General features: G+C 43.8%; 1 protein-coding gene, 1 long non-coding RNA gene and 1 pseudogene across 4 annotated transcripts in view; 2 read left to right on the top strand and 1 right to left on the bottom strand.

Annotated features, from left to right (window-relative positions):
- The window catches only part of FHL2 (four and a half LIM domains 2), an 82,739-nt gene extending 73,221 nt beyond the window's left edge, over nt 1-9,518 (top strand). Inside the window, exons 4-6 of one of the 3 annotated variants that reach the window (XM_033102368.1) lie at nt 1,323-1,492; nt 4,110-4,296; nt 8,897-9,518. In XM_033102368.1, the coding sequence (XP_032958259.1) occupies nt 1,323-1,492; nt 4,110-4,296; nt 8,897-9,048 (509 nt within the window). In that variant the 3' untranslated portion in view covers nt 9,049-9,518. Of the gene's footprint in view, nt 1-1,322; nt 1,493-4,109; nt 4,297-6,767; nt 6,824-8,896 lie in introns of those variants that run through there. The other 2 variants (XM_033102366.1, XM_033102367.1) reach the window with 2 other exon arrangements.
- Nucleotides 8,349-20,468, bottom strand: LOC117020127 (uncharacterized). The gene is made up of 6 exons (XR_004422629.1): nt 20,397-20,468; nt 19,571-19,669; nt 18,048-18,317; nt 15,609-15,716; nt 9,869-9,961; nt 8,349-8,580 (listed from the first exon to the last, which is right to left on the bottom strand). It is a non-coding gene; the product is annotated as an uncharacterized LOC117020127 (long non-coding RNA).
- LOC117020126 (60S ribosomal protein L9-like) lies at nt 12,181-12,801 on the top strand (annotated as a pseudogene).
- Nucleotides 20,469-20,805: the final 337 nt, after the last annotated feature.

Raw genomic sequence — 20,805 nt, 5'->3', positions numbered from 1 at the left:
ATCTTGTCATTTTGACCGTATGATGTTTGAACTTGGAGCTGAAGACTAGTTTGTAGACACCTCCATTATTCTGCCCAATTATCTCAGCATGCTGCCACCCTGCTCCCACAGCAGGCAGTCCTGCTTCTGGCCCAATTCCCCCTCATCAGCTGATCCGAGTTGAAGTCTGACTAGGTTCCCATCATTCTACAGTAGCCGTCCTTTACATAAGCCCAGGGGTTAGCAAATTTTTTCCATAAAGAACCAGATAAGTATTTTGGGCTTTGCAGGTACATATGACCTGTCACTACTCAACTCTACCTTTATAGACGATGGAAGTAAGTGAACATGTGTGGCTGTGTTTCAATAAAACTTCAGCTATAAAACAAGCAGCTGCCCGGATTTGGCCGAGGGCTGTCACGTGCTGGCACCTGAGCTTTTCTACTTCATCCATTATGCTCCTCTTCCCCAAATCCTTCTTTACTCCTGCTTCATACCAGAGATGCTCACATACGTATCTGCCTTGAATCATCTCTTTCTATGAATATACACACTTTTTTTTTTTTTTTTGGTAAAGTGTGGGGGATTCAATCAACAAATATTGAGCGTTTGCTGTGAATTAAGCTTGGCGGTGGTGGGAGGCGAACCGAAAAGCGTTTCACTTCTCTAGGACTCCTTAATCTACTTGAACAAATTATCTAAACATATCAAATAGTAATAGTCACTCAGAATGAAATGGGATGACACGAGATACGATCAGAAAGTGACTAAATGGGGAGCGTAGTAATGCATGTGGACCTTAATGACAGCACTTACTGCAGAGCATGTCCACCGTGGGCCATCACAGCTGGGTTTGCACTGCCGTTCCGTGAAGTCAGTGATGGATCAGGCTCCTTGCTGAATCAGGATTGAGACTCTAGACTCCTATACACCCCAACCGTTTCCATCCCACTGGGGAGCAGAGGGGTGGTTTTAACAGTCCCTCTGCTCCGAAAGTCATACTCCGTAGTATGAGTCTGAGCTACGCCAGGTTTCTCTTTATATTTTGCAATGCTGAGAGACTGATACTAGTTTTGCATGTCATGTCCACAACCACCCTGTTCAACAAATAAATACTGAGTATGTACAGATATTGTTCTAGGAGCTGGGTGTATAGCAGTCAGCCACAGAGTCTCTGCTCTCTACAAAACAAATTATTCCCAATTAGAGGCGAGATTTCGAGAGCTAAAATGACTTGCTGTGGTCACAAAACTAGATGGTGGCAGGTTCTCAACGCAGACTGCTGGGACCCCAAGCCAGTCATCTCAACCGTGCTGCTCTGTTCTTCTTGACTCTCGTGACAGGTACCCGCAAGATGGAGTATAAGGGCAGCAGCTGGCACGAGACCTGCTTCGTCTGCCACCGCTGCCAACAGCCGATTGGAACCAAGAGCTTCATCCCTAAGGACGAGCAGAACTTCTGTGTGCCCTGCTATGAGAAGCAGTATGCCTTGCAGTGTGTCCAGTGCAGAAAGGTATATGTTGCTCCTGGGCCTGCACACTGGGCAGTTTGGCTGTATGGCCCCTGCCAGCTCACCCTTTCTGGAAGAGATTACAGGTGTAAGAACACGAGTGGCATGAAAGTTCTGCCTGTCTTACCTCCCTTTCCATAGTTCTGATGTGCTTCTGTACACTTGGTCCTTTTGGACCTGTGTTCCAGTCCTCCTTTCAAAGACATAGGCACTGTTATGAGCTGAGATGGAAATCCTATATCACTTTCTTGTTCTGGACCATTTCCAAATAATTGCTCCTTTATGACGATGTTCAAAAGGAGAACTTATCATCCCAAAGCTGTCTTTGTTACACTGCTCTCCTAAACAAGAAGCTGATTGCTCAACTTAGCGAGAGGAAGGGAAGGAGAGGAGAACAGTAAGGGAAAAAAGGTTTGCCCCATGGGTAGAGAGCCGACTGTTAACCACCCTTATTCAGCCAGCTCTATGCTGCGTCTGCCGAGGCTCTGTCAGGTTAAAGAACAGGAACCCGTACCTGTAGGAAGCCATCTCACTCCCGCCTGCTCTGTCACCCTTCTGTTCCCTTTAGGGTGTAGCTTGGTTGGCTGCAGTGTGTCCTACACACACACACACACACACACACACGGGTCTCAGGACTCAGGCCTGTGCCAAACACTTTGGCTCTTGTCCCTTTTATGGACTGCACTGTTTCACCAGTAGGGTCCCTGCCCGGCTCGCGTCTGGGGGAAAACAGCCGCACTGCTGTGCCCTCTCCCAGAGGAGCCTTGGCGAGAATGCCCCGCGAGGCCTGCACCTTTTCAAAGGGCAGAGTGTTACTCGTTTCCTTCGGTCTCTCTCTCCAGTTTCCTTCTGTCTCATTTCCATTTCTTCCTTAACTGAACTCCATTTGTCCGTTTCCCCTCTTATGATTATGCTGTTTGTCTATTATTTATCCCTCTGTCCTTAGATGGAACTTTCATTCCTTTGTTTATATTAGGAATCCTCTTCTCTGCTCACTCTTTTGTTTTGTTTTGCTTTTCTCATCAAGATCCACTGGAAGTTCATTTCTGTTGCTCTTTTCTTCCTCTGTCTTCTTCCTTACCTCATCGTCCTATTCCGTTGGGGAAATGAAGGCCCACCTCCTGGGCTGGATGCCTGTGTGTGTGTGTGTGTGTGTGTGTGTGCTCATCCGTACACGTGACGGCACTCATGCCGGAAGCATCCATTCCTCCCTCCATGGTGGGCACCTGGGGCATCAGGGTCGGATGGTGGACAAGGTGACACAGCTTGGGTGGTATGTACTCTGATGTCGAGTATTCCAGTACTTATTGACAAGTGTGCTTTGGAGAACAGAGTCTTACCATAGTGTACACCGGGAGAACCTGAACCCATGTGGGTGGTGTTAGGGAACATTCTCTAAGAAAGCAACACCCATGCTGAGACATGTGAGTTAGCTGGAGGTTGTGGGTTGAGGGTGGGGGACATGAAATCCAGACGCAGGGGGGATGAGGGCCGTTACGGGCAGAGGAAGCATCTCACATGTATACGCGTGCTGTACACGTGACACCTTGCAACCCAACATATTTTCCATAAATTCTGTTCCTGGGAGGAACATTTATAGGAAGATTATGAATGGTTTATAGTTTAATGAAAAGAATACAAGATAGGAGGAAGTCCTGAATTCTAGTTCCTAGTTGTCATGAACTAGCTATGGATTCTCAGGCAAGTCACTTGATTTCTCTGGGTCTCAGTTTACTCATCTGCAAAATGGAATTAGTATCTTTCTTTACGTGGGGACCTTTATACGTTCTGTAAGGACTGAGGGAGGCACTGGGTGATATAGCAGTGTTAAAACACACACTGCCCTAAAGTGCCGATGTGAGGTATTTTGACTTGGTCTTCCAATGCTATTGTTCTGTCAAGCTGAGACCCACCCGGTCTCCTCTGATACCGTACTCAGCTCTATCCTTCATCCATCTTCTAAATGAATATGAAAAGCAACAATATGCAAAGGAAAATACTAGATAAAGTTGAGGTATTGGTTACCAGTTCTGGTACATCTGGCTTCTCACAAATGTTGAAAAGACTGCAAGGCAGGGTGAGAAGAAAGGCTGGGGGCTTATTTTTCCCCAACCTCAGAGATGCCTGTGCTCTCCCTATAGCATCAGCAGGCACCAATCCCACGGCATCTTTGAACCTCTTCCACAGGTAATGGATACACGGAGTTGTACGTGGTGTTTGAGAGGCTACCCCCTGAGGCACAGGGATCTTTACAAATAACTTTCCCACAGGCACAGGGCTGGAAGGAGTAGGGTTCGGATTCGAACCTGAGTTTCCTGGGTGCCATCTGCCATCCTCCCTGCACCGCGAGGGAGCAGTGCCGCCCTGTGACGCCTGCGCCATGAGTCCCGGCGTCCCTCTGAGGGGTTGAGGGCAGACACACAGTGGGAAAGCCAGGGTCCGCAGTAAGGGAAGGGGTCATAAAGGGGTGATTATGAAGTCTGCACAGTAGTTTCTCAGTGACTTTTTACTAAAATTGGGCGTTTTCTGGATGAGGATGTTGCCTCCTCTAGTGGCAATAGCTGAGACTGAGGACGTGTGCTCTGCTCGGAACCTGACCCTGAGATCTTGCCTCCTCCAGCCCATCACCACCGGGGGCGTCACTTATCGGGAGCAACCCTGGCACCGGGAGTGTTTTGTGTGCACAGCCTGCAAGAAACCGCTGTCTGGGCAGCGCTTCACGTCCCGGGATGAGTTTGCCTACTGCCTGAGCTGCTTCTGTGACTTGTACGCCAAGAAGTGTGCCGGGTGCACCAACCCCATCAGCGGTGAGTGCCAGGGTCTGCCCCCCCACACTCCCCGGGGTACATAGCCACATCAAGGTGGAACAAGGTATAAGATCCCAGCATGTGAATGTGTTTACACAAGCAGACCTCGGAGATACTGTGGGTTCAGTCCAGACCACCACCGCAAAGCGATAAAGCAGGTGGTACTCGTTTTGCTGGTGGAGGGTCTTGCCATCGATTTATGAAAAACGCAACATCTGTGGAGCGCAATAAAGCGAATCGCAGTACAGCGAGGTCTGCCTGTGTACCTAGACCCGCCACGCCTCAAGGAGGTCCTGAAGAGCCGAACTTTTGCCTCACTGCTTCCCTTTCCTTGTTACTCTGGACACCTCAGCAGGTAGTGACTCTCGCTCCAGCTCACCTGATCACTGAAAATCCTATGAATGGCCTGCTCTCAAAAGATTTATTGTTTCTGCTTTTGGCTGGATTCTCTCTAAAACTGCAGTCTGTGCGCACCTGACAACCATGCCGTGTTTCCCCAGAAATAAGACCTACCCTGAAAATAAGCCCCAGTTAAGATCGTCAGCCAGACGGATGCATTTAGTACGTTATGACCATGTTCCAGAAGATGACATGACTGTATTTGAATAAAGGTAGACTGTTATACATGAAAAAAATATGACATCCCCTGAAAATACGCCCTAATGGGGCAAAAATTAATATAAGATCCGGTCTTATTTTTGGGGAAACACGGTATAAGCACAAAGTAACTGGCGTTTTCAGGCTTAGCAGCTACACTGGGTTCCTGAGGTGCTTCCCAGCACCTTGGAGGAGAGGCTTTTCCACCACAAAGCCATGTCTGCATGAGGGCAGGGGGCAACTTTCTGCTTAGTTCTTTCATATCCCCAGAAGGGCTGGGCAACATGAGAGCCCTAAATCTGGGTGACTGGCAGACCAGGCAATGGACTCAGCTATTACACAGGCCGAGAAATTCAGCGTGGGGAACAGATGGCTGCGCAGACTGAAGTCCTATGATTGACACCATGTACTGTCACACTGGGCCAGGAGGGAAGAGTGTGAGATTCTACAACACAGGGAGAAGTCCATGTGACAGTCAGGTGGTCCCTATCAAGGGCTGACGGCAGATATATGCAATATAAACACAGGGCCTGGCCAAGCAGCGTTCCTATGTAGCTTCGCAATGTAATGACACAAACACATGTTACAGCCCTCTGCGCTTGTCCCTGACTTTCTTTTTCCTCAGGCCTAGAGCTGAGTTCACCTAACTCAGCTAACTCACCTGATGTAGAAAGTCTCAGGTCACTAAAATAATTCTCTCATGTGTAGTCCAGAGCTCATATTCCCATATGAAATTAAAATATAAAGAAAAGAAGCATAGCGTTTAAATTGTTCTATGTTAAGACATCCAGTCACAGCCGTTTATATACTAGATTTCCCTCGCCAGCATTCAGAGGGAGAAATGCAGTCTTTTGCCCTAACGTATTAATCTTTAATGCTGTTTTCACAGTAACTTCTGTAAAGTAAATGTTTATAAAATTAGGCTTTATAAAGCAATGTAATCTACATAAAAGCACTTTTAAATGTACAGTATCAGGTATGTGTATTAATTGTAATTATTACGATTGTAGCACTGAAAAAAAAATTAGAAAAACAAAATGAAAGCTTTCCTCCAAAACAGGAAAGGTAATTCTCTGAAATACAGAGACTAGTGTTCCAGAACCTACAGAGGAAATTTTGAAAATATAGCTAAAATGTACTTTTAACCAGATTCCCCAATAGCTATGCAAGATTGCGAGTTCAGACTAAATTTCTAATAGATTCTTACTTAGTACTTCTTTCTTGAATAAACTTTAAATGATTTTTGTAAATAAATTTTGAGTTATTTTCTAATGTTTTATCGCAGTGATCACACATACGCAGTCGATCGTCATTATTCAGAGTCCATATTTGCCAGTTTGCCTACTCACTAACATGTATTTGTAATTCCAAAAGCAATACTTGTGGCGCTTTCATGTCATTCTCAGACATGTGCAGAGTGGCAAAAAATTTGAGTCATTTGACACATACCTTTGCCAGTCGAGGTGGAACAAGGGTGACATTCTGCCTTCTTGTTTCAAGTCATACTGCAAACAAGGGTCCTTCTCATGGTCTGTTTGTGCCTTTTGTTTGTGTGGTGGTTTTTTGGGGTTTTTTTGGCATTTTTATGCTTTTTGTTGGCATTTTTGCTATTTAAAATGGCCCCCAAGGAGAGTGCTAAAGTGGTGTGTGTTTCTGAGCCCAAGAAGGCTAGGAGGTACCTTGTGTGCTAGATAAGCTTCCTTCAGGCTTGAGTTCTGGTGCTGTTGGCCAGAAGTTCAATGTTTATGAGTCAACAATTCATATTAAATGAGGTGCCTTTAAACAGAAATAGACATAAAACAAGGTTATGTACTGATCGGTTGATGAAAATGTGACCAGAAGCTCACAGGACCCTAACCCTGTATTTCTCCTAGGAGCAGGGTGTCAGTGTTTGCTAATTCATAGGACTTTATAGGACGTAACTGTCTCAAACAGTGAGCATTTACTGTACACACATCTTGCCCTTAGGAGAATCCGTTCCCCTGGGGCTATCTTTGGCTCTCATGTCTGTCACTCGCCCCCTTTGCTGGTATTTGAAGGAAATTGTGGGGGCTTCCCACCGGAGACGGCTGCCCGGCACAGTTCCCATCACTAACACCCTTCATCCTTTCCCTGTCAGTGCTCTTCCTTGAGCCAGGTCTATGAGGTAACAGGACTTATCAAAGGAGGGAGAAAGAAGGAACACGGAATGGTAGAAACTGTGGGGCTTCCTAGCTGCTTCTTGGATTTTCAGTTAACTCACAGTGCTGGAAAGAAAAACAACTATAGGCAGGCCTCAGACATACTGCGGGTTCAGTCCAGACCACTGTAATCTTTTTGTGGGTGGATGGTCTTGCCTTTGATGTGTAAAAAACGCAACATCTGTGAAGAGCAATAAAATGAATTGCAACAAAACGAGGTCTGCCTGGATCTTCAACTGTCCTGCACCCCACGTCAAGATGAAGTGTTGCCCACACCACTGGTTTTCAAACTTGGCTACACATTCAAAACACCTGGAGAGCTTTAAAAATTACTGCTGCCTGGGTCATGATTTCATTGGCCATGGCCTCAGTGCTAGAATTTTTAAAAGCATCCCAGATGATTCAAATATGCAGAAAAGTTGGACAGCCCCTGGCCTAAGTCACTGGTTTGGTTCTGCCTCGGGGCCGGGGCATGTGACCTGTAGGTTTCCATAACCCTCAGGAGTCTAGGATTAGAGGTAATCAATATTTTAGTAAATTGATTATTCAGTGTAACTCTTCTTGTAAAGCTTTGGTTTAGGAAAAGAATGGAAAAGCTTTGCTGGGATAGCCGAGGAAGTGTGGTATTAGAAAAACAAGAACTTCCATTACAGGACAAGTCCCAACCCCGTCACTAACTAGCAGAAGGGGATTAGCTCCAACGTCTAAGTTCTCCCCCATGCGAAAGGATTTGATGCCCAATGAAAGCCTCACCAGTTACGTTGCAAAAAGGAACTGTTTGATGAATTATAGGCTTCTCGTGCCAGTTTGAGACCTCAAACTATTATAAATGGAGTAGTCAGTGTGGATACTTTGTTCTTAATATAGTAGATGGAACCATTATTTCTTTATAATTGGAATTCATGATCCAAATTTCATAGAAATTTATCACAATTGTAAGATAACCCCATGTATTTGATTCCACTTAATTTCAGAGGGCTCAGTGGTACTACAAGCCGACTATATTGTAACAGGCAGCCAATGTGCCTTCAACATTTGATAAGAGTTAGTCATCAAACAAGAGTTAAGCACCTGAATTGACTGCGTTCCTACTTTTCTTGCCGATAATGTAAGCTGGTTTTCTCTACTGCCCACACATCTTCCTACGCTGTTCTCACCTATCTTAGCAGCCCCATCTTCCCGCAGTCTCACCAAACCTCCAACTCTTACCTGACTCTTACCACCCAAGTTCATGCCTGTCTGCCCTTTGGTAAAAGCCACAAAAATGGGAAGTATCTCCAAGTTCTGTCTCACGATGTTCCCTCTGCAGAAATGTACATCTGCTCCTCCTCCTGCCACGTGTCGTCTCTTTCGTGAGGCCTTTCTCGGCCATTCCAGAGAAAATTAACATTTTCCTTTTCAACACTCCCTTTGGCACTTCATTCACTACATCACAAAATAGTGCCAGACGTGAAGCATCCAGGAAAGGAGTAAGTGACATAACTTCTCACTTTCATGGAGTTTCATGCTGGTGGGAAAAACAAATACATACAACAGGCACTTTCTAATTATAGTATTTATCGTATACTTTTGGAACCAGTTTATGCATATATATGTTTCTTCTAATATCTAAGAGTTCCTCAAGGTCACGCACAGTGTCTGACTTACATATGGATCCCAGCCCCAGAAACTCATTATATCCATACTAAACAATCCAAACTTGGAAATGGATCAAACCAGAATTCCTTTTTCTGTCCCAGTCGCTGATTCTGACTAGCAATATTCCCTTTCTCTCTTCACCTGGTGTTATTTTTTTCTCTATTAATTTTTTTCTCTATTAACAGGACTTGGTGGCACAAAGTACATCTCCTTTGAGGAACGGCAGTGGCATAACGACTGCTTTAACTGCAAGAAGTGTTCCCTCTCGCTGGTGGGCCGCGGCTTCCTCACAGAAAGGGATGACATCCTGTGCCCTGACTGCGGGAAAGACATCTGAAGTCCACACGAATTGCTGCTTGCGAAACACACAGATTTATATACTTTCTTTCTCAGCCAGGGAATATGTGTCCTGGTTCCCACAAGCCACGCCAGACTTTCCTCTTGTGCCTCTCAGTGATAGTCACGTTTTTTTAAACCCTTTAATTCTTTGTACTAATTCAATCCCAGGGAAGGAGAAAACCCTTATGTAAACCTTAGGTGGGAAGCTGGTTTTGAATTTTTGGAATCAAGCAAGGCAAATCCCAGTGTAAAAATCCTTTTAAATATCTTTATAAATGTATCTTTCTTTCACTGTGTATTTAATTTTTAAGTGCAATGAACATGTCACGAACTTGAAAGTTTTCCAACTAAATAAGGTAATGAAGAGTTGGTATTTACAACTGTGTAACTTCCTGTCATGTAAGGCCTGAAGCAAGAATATATGGCTTACAATAAAGTTATCCAGAACAAAATCTTTTGCCAACCACAGTGTCTGAAATAATGATTAAACATTAAGTTCTAAGTATAAATGACCCTTTATTGCATGGTCCACTATTTATGGTGTGAAGTTCAAGTTCTGATGAGCTGGGGGAGTTAACTGAAATGGCATCACGCCTTTTATTTAAAACACAGCCCTCAGTCAGCACCACAATCTCTCCTCACTACCTTCTCTTCACTCCCCTTTCCCAGACTCTCTCTCAGAATCCAGTTCTCTGCATCTGATGCAGTAACACATGCTCCAAAATCTGAGCTAATTACTGTGAAGGCAGTTTGGGGGTCACTTTTCTGGAGAGAGCTCAATGCTTTCCCACCGTCATGGGTCCCTAGTTTACACTGACCTGCCTTCTCTTCCGTAAAGCGCAGGACTGCAAAAGGACACAGCACCTTGAGGCCAGAGATGACATCTTGTTTTATCTGTATATCTTCAACACCTGAGCAAGTTAGAGCACAGTGGAAGCCTTCAGTGAGTGTTTCTGAAAGGATAAGACAGATAGTAGAAACAGAGAGAGACAGAAAGAGACCCTGCTGTAAAGTTAATGCTCTCAGCTCCTAGTCTGGCAGGACTCTGTAAAATCATCCTGGAAAGCAGACTATCCTATTGGAAAACACTGAGCTAGTCTGTGAGATAGGACATTGCGTATTTCTCTTTAGAATGGTAACAACAGTGGCCTTTTAACCTTCGTTTTCTAAGACAATGCAGTATGATAAAATGATATGCTGTGCAGCAGGAAAATCGGGTGGGAAGCAAGTCCCATGTATACTGAGCACACATCAAGTCAGTTCTCAGTGCTAGTCACTGTGAGAAACGTTTGATAATGTCTGAGGCAGGTCTTCTGGATTTATAGTTAGCTCGACAATTTGCCTAAAAAGAATAACTCCACCCCTTATCAGTTGTTTCTCCATCTTCTACTTCATAATATAAAAGTAAAAGCATTCTTGCAAATGTGCTTTTGAAAATAAAAATAGCAAAATCCTACTGCCCCTCCCAAAAACAAGTAAAAGCTTTCCAGATTTCATGTGGAACATCCTACTTGTTTCTCATTAAAACCACAGGTACACTAGATAATATCCATCCTGAAATTGCCCAACTTAAATGAATGGTGAGGGGGTTCCCCTGATAGTCAGTAGCTCGTACTGGACTAATCCTCCCTCAAACGACGATCATTCAGGGTAACATAACTTTTAAAACTTTGAAAACACTGGAGCGTGACCCAAACAGAAAGACCGGAGGCGAGTGAACACTTGGTTATGACCATGGGTGGGTTTCCCATTTTTGTGGCTTTTACCAAAGGGCAGGCCCCAGTAGAGTAGCTAAAAGTCGGTTAGAAAAACTTCAGTCTTACCAGCTTGATGAACCAGAGGCCTAAAGTCTCTAAAAACATACAGCAAATGGAGAAACACTTACTCGGGAAAATCGCATGTTGGTAAGAACAGCAAAAGTCTGTGGCCTTAGCGCCACAGCCTAATCCCGTCCCACCCCCACTTCCCAGTTTCCTGTGACAGAAGCTCTACTCCGGGCGGGCGATGTACTCTAGGCGAGTACAGCCAAGTAGTTCAGGGCTCCCCCTGGCCGAGGGCCCTGCCCCAAGTGTGACAGGCTGAGAATCCTGGGGTTCCAATGGGCCCTGACCCAGCCTGCTCCTGGGGTGGAGGTTCCACACTGGGAGGTCCTGCACTCCCAGTACCTCCTTGTAGAGGAGGGGCTTTGCTCCAGGAGGAGCAGGACACTGCCCAGCCCCACGGGGAGAGGCAGGCTCCGAACAGCAGCAATGCATAAGGGGACCGACTATATTTGGTACCAGGAATGGAGAAGCCTGTTCCTAAGAGGATTGTTAAAAACAATACAGATCTCGGTGGCACACAATTAAGAGGGGGCTGGTAGCTCCATGATACTAGTAGCAAAAAGCAAAATGGCAGACCAGCCAGAAGTTTAACAGAGAGCACCAGGGAAAGAAACAGCTAAGAAAAGCCCTCCGGGGATCCCACTTATCCCTGTGGGCATGGACAGGGGTGCGCCCACTCAGGAGCAATCAGAGTGCATGTGGAACAGACTTGAAAACATTCTCCAAGCCACACACAGATCCTCAGCAAAGACAGAAGTCTTATTAGCTCAAAGTGCTTAAGCAGGACCTCTGACCAAACACTGGTATAACAATTATTCATTAAAGCGACAATGCCAATAAAGAGATAAATATTAATTAAAAAGTGTCAAATGGAAATGCTGGACGCTAAAAGTATAATAACCAAAATAAGAAATTCACTAGAGGGACTCAATAGTAGATATGAGTTGGGAGGAGGAAAAAATATCAGTGAACTTAAAGATTATGAAATATGAAAAACAAAGAATGAAGAAAAATGAACAGAGCCTCAGAAAAATGTGACACACCATTAACTGGACCACCATATGCATAAAGGGAGGACCAGAAGAGGAGAGAGAAAACCGTCAGAAAAAAATGTTTTAAGAATGAATGGCTGAAAAATGCACCCAAATTTGATGGAAAACATTAGTCTAAAAATGATCCAAGAAGCTTGGCAAAACTCAAAATAGGAAAAACACAGAGATCCACACCCAGACCCATCATAGTCAAAACACTGAAAGCCAGAGATAAAAGAAAAAAATCCTCCTCTCTTTGCTGAATCTACTGCAAGGATGAAAACCATTCTCAGCAATCAGACTGTGGACATTCCAGAAAATGTGGACGTCACTCTGAAGGGACGCACAGTTATTGTGGAGGGCCCCAGAGGCACCCTGCGGAGGGACTTCAATCACATCAATGTAGAACTCAGTCTCCTTGGAAAGAAGAAGAGGCTTCGGGTTGACAAATGGTGGGGAAATAGAAAGGAACTGGCTCCTGTTCGCACTCTCTGTAGTCATGGACAGAACATGATCAAGGGTGTCACACTGAGCGTCCGTTACAAGATGGGGTCTGTGTGTGCTCTCTTCCCCATCAACGTCGTTATTCAGGAGAATGGTTCTCTTGAGCTGAAATCCGAAATTTCTTGGGTGAAAAATACATCTGCAGGGTTTGGATGAGGTCAGGTGTTGCTTGTTCAGTATCTCAAGCCCAGAAAGATAAGTTAATTCTTGAAGGAAACGACATTGAACTTGTATCATATTCAGCTACTTTGATTCAACAAGCCACAACAGTTAAAAACAAGGACATCAGAAAATTTTTGGATGGTATCTATGTTTCTGAAAAAGGAACAGTTCAGCAGGCTGATGAATAAAGTGTGAGTTGTCCAGCTACAGAAGCACCAAGATGTCAAGACACCAAGCGAATCTGAACTTTGTGATATTTTGAAGGCGCAATAAAAGACATGTATTGGAAAAAAAAAAAGAAGTAAAGTGAGATTGGAGCTGCTACGCCCACTTCCCAGAGAGCCTGGAGTTCGAGTGAAACCACACAGAAAGTCTGCCTCTACCACAGCTCTATCCAGCCCCTCTGCCAGTCAGGAATCACGACATTGGACCATATTTCTAACTGGCTCTGCAATAATACAGATCTATAATAAGCCTTTTTATTAAGCAAGACTTTATTAAATTGTGGAATAAAACACATACAGAAGAGTACATAAAACAAATGTTAGGTAAAACTCAGTTGTGGAGATGGAAGTCAGAATAATGGTTACTTCTCTGACTGGGAAGGGAAAAGAGGGAACTTTCTGGGATGCTGTAAATATTCTGTATTATGGTTGGCAAACTGTGGCCCAGCGGCTAAATTCTGCCTACTGCCTGCTTTAAAAAATTTGTATTGGAACACAGCCACGCCCATTCATTTATACATGGTATGGCCCACAAGGCCTAAAATTTGTACTATCTGGCCCTTTACAGAAAGTTTGCCAACACTTTATCTTGATCTGGGTAATGGTTACATATTTATAGATGGGTGGATGGATGGATAGATACATAGATGATAGGTAGATAGGTAGACAGATAGATATAGATATAGATAGAGATTGATTCACTGAGTTGTATGAAACTTTACACTTTACAATATCGTATGATATCATCTTCATTTAAAATATGTATGTTGTATTTTTCAGTTTCCTGTACTGGACAGTTATTTTAAACCTCTTCTTTTTTCTTTAACCATGGCAAGCAAACTCGCTCCATCTTTACCTGAATATCCTAGTACATGAAAGCTCTGGGAGTCAGTCTCTAGCATCTGATGTTTCTGTGGCATCTCACACTCGGTCCACTGTTTCCTTGCATGATTGGATACTTCTGACTTGTGCTAGTTGCTGCCTTTACAAAATTATCTGCATGTGTTTCTTGAGGCTTAGAAGGAGCGTGTCTTCCTGCCGAGATGAGTTCCATTGCCTCAGCCACACACTTGGAGCGCCACCAGACTGGAAGTACTTCCAAGTCGTTTCCAGCATTTCTCTCACCATTCTAGCGGTGTAAATCTTCTCTACAAATCTGTAGGGCAGTCTGCTGGCTTGCTTCTAGCCTCCAGCCCCTTCTTCCTGTCCCTTTCCTGTTCTTCCTTCCTGTTTTCCCATTCTTTCTTCTTTTCTATTGCTTTTCCCTCCATCCTGCAGCAGCGCAGGTTTACTTCTAATTCACCTTTACCACATGAGATAGGGGGTGTTTGGGGTCATAGCTACCAGGTTTCCTATCTTGTGGGGTGTGGGGCTAAGGTTCTCTCCTTTACACCATAGTCACCTAAACCATGGCTTGGTTTCAACAGCACATCAAGCAAAATGGTCTACTTTTCGGGATTCTTGTGTTCTCTTAGATGTTTGCCTGTCAGCTCTTTGGCTCTTTTGATTTAAAAAAAAAAAAAAAATTGTTGTTGTTTTCCAGCAGAGTTGTCCCTTACATTTAAGAAGTCAGAGCAAGCTTTTTTCCTAATGTTTACCATGAGAAAACCTAACGATAAACATTGCATTAATTACTTCCTATCTTTGTGACACATTCTGCAATGTTGAGACTTACATTTATCTGTCTTAAGCTCTAATTTAAATGCATAACTATCTTGTAGAATAAATTATTTATTTATTAGAATAAATTGTATACTTCAACTTTGTGGCGATATTTAACATTTAAGATATTGTAACATTTTTAATAAACTAGCCTACCTTTCACCAAAGCCATGAAAATGCAGTCACTGATGTCACTGAAAACAGTTCCCTTATGAGGCAGTCCCCTTGTGCAGACCTTCAACTCAGCCAACAGCTCACTACAAGCGTCTGCTGTGATACACTGGGCCCTGGACCTACAATGATTACTACTGTCTCCATGTTGCCCTTGAGGGAAGTTTAAGCTCCAGAAAAACTTTAAAGAAACGTCTGCAAAAGACCTTAGTGTTGTTAGTGGAGAACATTAGGCACTAGCCTAGAAACCCTTGTCATCCACATAGTGAAGCTCAGGGTGTATTTAGGACACATCACTCACTTGCCACAAATGAACACAATCCAATCTGTAGGCAGAGGGCCATCCTCCAGGCATACATCAGCCGAATGAATGAACCCTGAGTCGCCTCTGAAAAGACTGTTTTTTAATGAGCTATCCTAAAGCAGAATAAAGGTGGTATTGTATACCGGTCATATGACTTTAGAAACATAAAATATTTAAAATATAAAATCAATTCTCAATCACCTTTAGTGATGGTCATCCCGCTTTGAGGGCACCTCTTATTTGCTGTCTGGCCATTACGTATATAACAGACTGAGGGGGCTCAGGGAGAAGTATAAGGGAGGAACACAGAGAACTAACATCTGGAAGCGACTTAAGGATCAGAGTGAAATCTACATGCTTCACAGAGGAGGAAATGGAAGCCCAGAAAGAATAAAGCTTCGTCAAGACTACAAAGAACCCAGGTCTCCTGACTCCTAGCCCATCGTCCTTTCTGAGGGAGATTTTCTGATGGTACTACAAAACCAACTGCTCTAAATTTTTATACTACGTACACCTTTTCTCTTCATTGGCCAAGGTGACTGTCCTTATGAATAACTGTTTTTGTACAAGCTGGTGCCATCGTTCACTTTATTTCTGAGGTGAGAGTGGGACTGCTGTAGTACGGGACCTGTCTCTGGTTTAAGAAAAGAACAAGGGGTCTTCTAGGCTTTACTCACTGCTCTGCACCGACTAACGGCAGCCCTTCAGAGAGGTCACTTTCGTTCCCTGGGCACCAGCTTCTTCTTTTGCAAAGTCTGAGTGCTGGAGTACATTGTGTTTAGAGCCTGAAAAAGAATGAGAAAAATCCAAAATTTCACTTGTTTGATAAGTTAAGGGAAGGCTGTACATTCAAAATAAAACAAATTATTTTCTTAATGTAGAAATGACTATGGTGGAAATACCACCTCTGTATATGAGCTCTTCTGAAACACTGAGAAGGAAGTGGCCAAGCAACTCGCCTGCCAACGTGTACATAAACTAAGAAACTGACCTTTCTGGGGGTGCCAAAAGAAACAGAGAGAATAAATAAAACTCTGTGACAAAAATAAGAGCAGTGCAAATTCGTCCCAGACACTTACATATTAGCGGTTACACAATTAAAAGCATATGAATAAAAAAATCTCCCAGGTTCTGAGGGATCTTTTGAAAGAAAAGTCCATTCTCTGTTTTCAGTTTGTTTCCTCAGACTTCAAGGAATTAAAAACATAACTAGCAAACCACCTGGTACACAGGATACTATGATTTAATTATTAATTGTTCTTCAGATTGCTTCTCAACTTATTTGAATGTGTAGACTGAATCAATTGGGGTGAATAAAAGGGTAAAACGCCTTGAGGGCAGAGATCACGTCTTAATATTCCAACTTCATATTTAGAGTGTGAAAATACAGTCCACCCCTGTTCAATGAATGACATGTTTGCCCAGGGAGTTTTGTTTGTTCGTTTGTTTGTTTGTTTTTTATTAAGAAAGTAGAGAAATTGACTTGACATTCTCTTTTCCATTAAAATGATAAAACTACAAATATATTTTTTAAGCAATAGCCAATAGAAACAATGGAAATGCCCATCCATAGACAATTAGAAATTGTGGTCCATTTATACAATGGAGTATTACTCTGCCATAAAAAAGAATGAAATCTTAACATTTGTAACAACATGCATGGATGTAGAGGGTATATTATGTCAAGTGAAATAAGTCAGACTGAGACAGACAAATACCATATGATCTCACTTATATGTGGAAGCTAAAGAACAGAATAAATGAGTGAACAAAACAGAAATAGACTCATAGATACAGAGAAAAAACTGATGGTTACCAGAAGGGAGAGGGGTTGAGGGATGAGGGAGAAAGTGAAGGGATTAGGAAATACAAGTTGGTAGTCACAAAATAGTCACAGGATGTGAAACACAGTGTGGGGAATACAGTCAGTAATGTATAGATTAAGTAGGGGCCAGAGGGGTGCCTGCTGGACTTAGGAGTGCACTCCTAAGGCGGGGGAAGGCGCACCACTGCAAACTCAACAGAGGACAGAGGGCGTCACAGGGAACCACGCACGCTGCTGTCAAACACTTACCACTCACCCTGCTCAAAATTCTGGGTACACACAGCACTCACGGCGCAATCCCAATCAGAAAGGCAATTTCTTCAAAAAGGAATAGCTACTTAAACGGTTCACATCAATGCGTTTTACTATATTGTAAAGATTTAGAATTCTTGTTGAAATTCATTCCTTTAAAACTCTGCATTACTTCATTTTGTGCCTGAGAAAATGAATTGTTCATAGTCTTCAAAAAGGACTAAACAATGTTCCTGCATATTCACAGGTAATACACACCAATCAAACTATGTCCCTATGTCACTAGACCCACAAGTAGATGATTGAGAGATGACCCACAGAGAGAGGTAGACAGCAGACACACAGACAGAATGACAGACGGGCAAAAACCAAAGAGAAGCTGTCGTGCGGGGCAGCCTGCGGGGTCTCAGCTCCCGCTCCCCACATAAGAACGCAGGATGTGGCTAGGCCAAAAAGGAACACCCACGGAGCCATAGGTAGGGGAGTCATACCACTATATTCTCACTGGAGGCTGGATTCACACGACATGCGACCTGCTGTCCACTTTTCTGCCTGCCAACCGACCGACTCCACTCAACTCCACTCTCGACTCACCAACCAGCGCAGCCGCGGCAGCTAAATCAGGGGCCAATCGGCTAACCAGCTACAGCTGACGGCCAACTAGCCACAGCCGATGGCCATCTACTACCCAAGTCAGCACCCTCCGACGTGAGGCCGAGAGCCTGGAAACTGCTCTCTGGGGCTCTATCCCCACAGAAGCTCGTGCAAATGAAGATGAGCTAGCACCAACAGTTATATACGATCAATATTCATCAAACTGCTGCCACTGAGCGGTAGAAATGAGGCAACCAGTCTTATGACAAGAACAGGCAGCCTCGCAGTGGGACTCCTTGATAGAGGTAACACAGTGCTAGGCCTGGAAATCTTAGGAGAAGAAACACAACTGGAATAACGGCTGTCTCCCCTAGAAAGTCCCCAAGAGCTGGCAACAGAAACTATGAATCCCTGCAAACGAAGACAAAGTTGGAAAAGAAGGTACCTCTGTCTTGGGCTAGCTCGGTCACACAAAGAAACACTGCACGCTCGATTCCCACTTTACAGCTGTCATGTTGGGGATGGAAGGAGAAGGAGACTGCAGAGTGGGTGAGGAGGTGGGGCCGTTCGGACTGGGGAGGGAGGACTCCTTCTGGAAAGGCCAGCCCCCAGTGGGAGTCTCCTTGGGAGAGGCTTCGGAGGTGTGCTGTGAGGGTGGCCCTCGCGAACACGGTCCAGGCTTGGCCCCTTATTCAGAGAAACAGTGTTCTCTCCCCTAAGTCAAAATGATGAGAAGGGGGAAGAAAGATCGTCATTAGATGAAAAGAATAACTTTCTTGTGAGAATTCAGCGTAGATTCGAGTTATTAATGACATAATCTTTCTTTTTCTCCTGAGAAGCTCAATCGATTCCACCAATAATTCCTCCAAAAAAACATGTCAGGGTTTTCAGGATTAACTGGCCTTGCATATTAACTAGTGGCACTTGCGTTGATCCTTACGTCTGTTTGCACTCTCCGGAGGACCCACACAGAACGCACACTGAATAGCGTCATAGATCATGACAACGGAGGGGTCGGTGTTGAGAGAAACTAAGATCTCTTGAGCTACAACACCTTGCACCCATGATGAACCAAAAAGACCTTCAAGAGAAAATAGAAATGATCAAGTTTTGAGGAATGTACTTTGCAAGGCTGTTCTTTAGAGAAAGACTTTCTGTCATTCTTAAAGATCAACAGAAACCAAACAAAAGAAGAAAGAAAACCCATTCGTACATTAATTGACTAATCCTGAATTTGTAAGGAATGCACTTTGGGCATCAACTCCCTTAAAATTCAAATTTTGAGCCTATTACCAGTTTGGATTTCACAGCTATGCAAGCAAATGTTCAAGATTTGTGCTGACTCACCATTAAATGCGTCAGCCACAGGCTCCTTCAACCAACTGATTTCTAAACTGCAATCAACCAGGCTGCCGTGTTTGACTTCTTTACCGGTTCTTTTCATGGACGACGTGAAGTCCGTCCTCACTAGTAAGCATTCAAACACTTCTGCAAAAGTACACCTGTTTCTGCTTTACTTGTGAGACGTGCAAACTAGGGTTTTTCGAGTGAGGTTAGCATCTACTACTATACCACCATGAGTTGATTTCTAGGTGCTCATTTGACAGCTTCCTCCCTCCACGCTTCCCTCTCAGGTAAAATATTACAAAATACGAGTAGATACTTACTTTATAAAAATAAGAAGCCCTCAATAAACATCACTAAGCTTCCCACTGTCTCAGAAGAGCCACGACGAATGTATCAGGGAATTCGCCTTCCAGTTTCTATCCTTCTTACGTTGTCACAAAATTAGAATCATGTTCTATTTAGTTTTAGATCTTACCTAACATTAGAAATGAGCCATTTCGGAGGTCATTACATAGGATTCAAAAACATGATCAATAATGGCCGCATGCTAGTCGATCACAGGCCCTAGCCTGTCTATTCGGCACTATGTCTGCACTTGCTACCGATAAAATGGAGAATTACCAAGGAGTTTGTTCTGTAAAAGACCAACGACGAAGCAGTTTAGGCTCTGTGGACCACTTACTGATGCTTCCGCACAATCTCTTGTTTTCTTCTACAACCCTGGAAAAAGGCAAAAACCAGTCTGAGCTCTTAAACCTTCAAAAAACAGGCGGTTGGGTGGATTGCGCCCAGGGCTAGAGTTTCCCAGGCCTCCCTGGAGGCAGAAGACAAAAACCTCGGTGGTGGCACTGCAGCACAGACGCTTGGGACAAAGTTCTAAAAATAAAATGGGTCAAAAACGTAAGCAGTGTTGGAGCTTTCTATCCTCATTATGCACAACGACCTATCATGTTGGGCCACACTGAAAATTTAGAAATAAGCATCTACAAATACCTGTAGCACACATAAAAAGTTCTGAGCCCCAGAGAATGACGTGAAAACAAAGTAATAAAATGTACACCGCTACAAGCCTAAAAACCGATTTTTTTCCCCTTCAAACAAAAATCATCAAACATTTGTAGTTCATGCAACTATCATTCATTGACGTATTAATTCTTGACGAAGAGTCCAGAGTCTTCTGCAGGTGGTGAGCAAATCTGTCCTGGATCACGATTGACTTAAAACCCTTATTTTTACTCACAGAATAACTGTGAAAACAGTTAAGACCATGGTATTCAACAACTTCTTTCGTTAGTGTGAATATTTTCCTAATAAGGTTGATTATTGTAAACGCCTAAGTTACATTAGTGTTATACAACAAGTCCCATCTTCATAAATTCATTCATTTTCTCCTTTCCTTTCAACTCAGAAAAAGAGCTATGCGAAAGATTCAGAAAAATATACTTACTGGCACGTGACACACAAGTGTGGTTCTTCCTCCTAATGGAAGCAGCAAGCTGAACACAGCGAGTAAAGGTTCTCTAGGAAGAAACAAACAAATAATCGATGGACCACCAACACAAGATGCCTCCATTTGTACACAAATTTTGCACTCTCTCCAGGTCACACCAGCGACTACACACGTGCCATCTCAAAAAGCAACCCTCTAGACTGTTGCATGCTGTTTTTCACAGTGTCTTCCGGTTCATGCCTAGAAACCTCTGCTCTGAGGCAGGGAATCCTAAGCAAGCACACACAGAGGGAGATCAGCACAGCCCAGGAGGGTCTGTCTACACACCACCCTCCTCACATTACAGACCCAAAAGGGCATAAGGCAGTCTGGGTTGGTTTGTGCGGTTCTGGTTTTTAACCTCGCT

Source organism: Rhinolophus ferrumequinum, unplaced genomic scaffold, assembly GCF_004115265.2.
Source record: "Rhinolophus ferrumequinum isolate MPI-CBG mRhiFer1 unplaced genomic scaffold, mRhiFer1_v1.p scaffold_87_arrow_ctg1_1, whole genome shotgun sequence".
NCBI classification, from domain to species: Eukaryota; Metazoa; Chordata; class Mammalia; order Chiroptera; family Rhinolophidae; genus Rhinolophus; species Rhinolophus ferrumequinum.
Note: the sequence above shows the minus strand (reverse complement) of the source record. Positions and strands in the feature narration are given on the sequence as shown.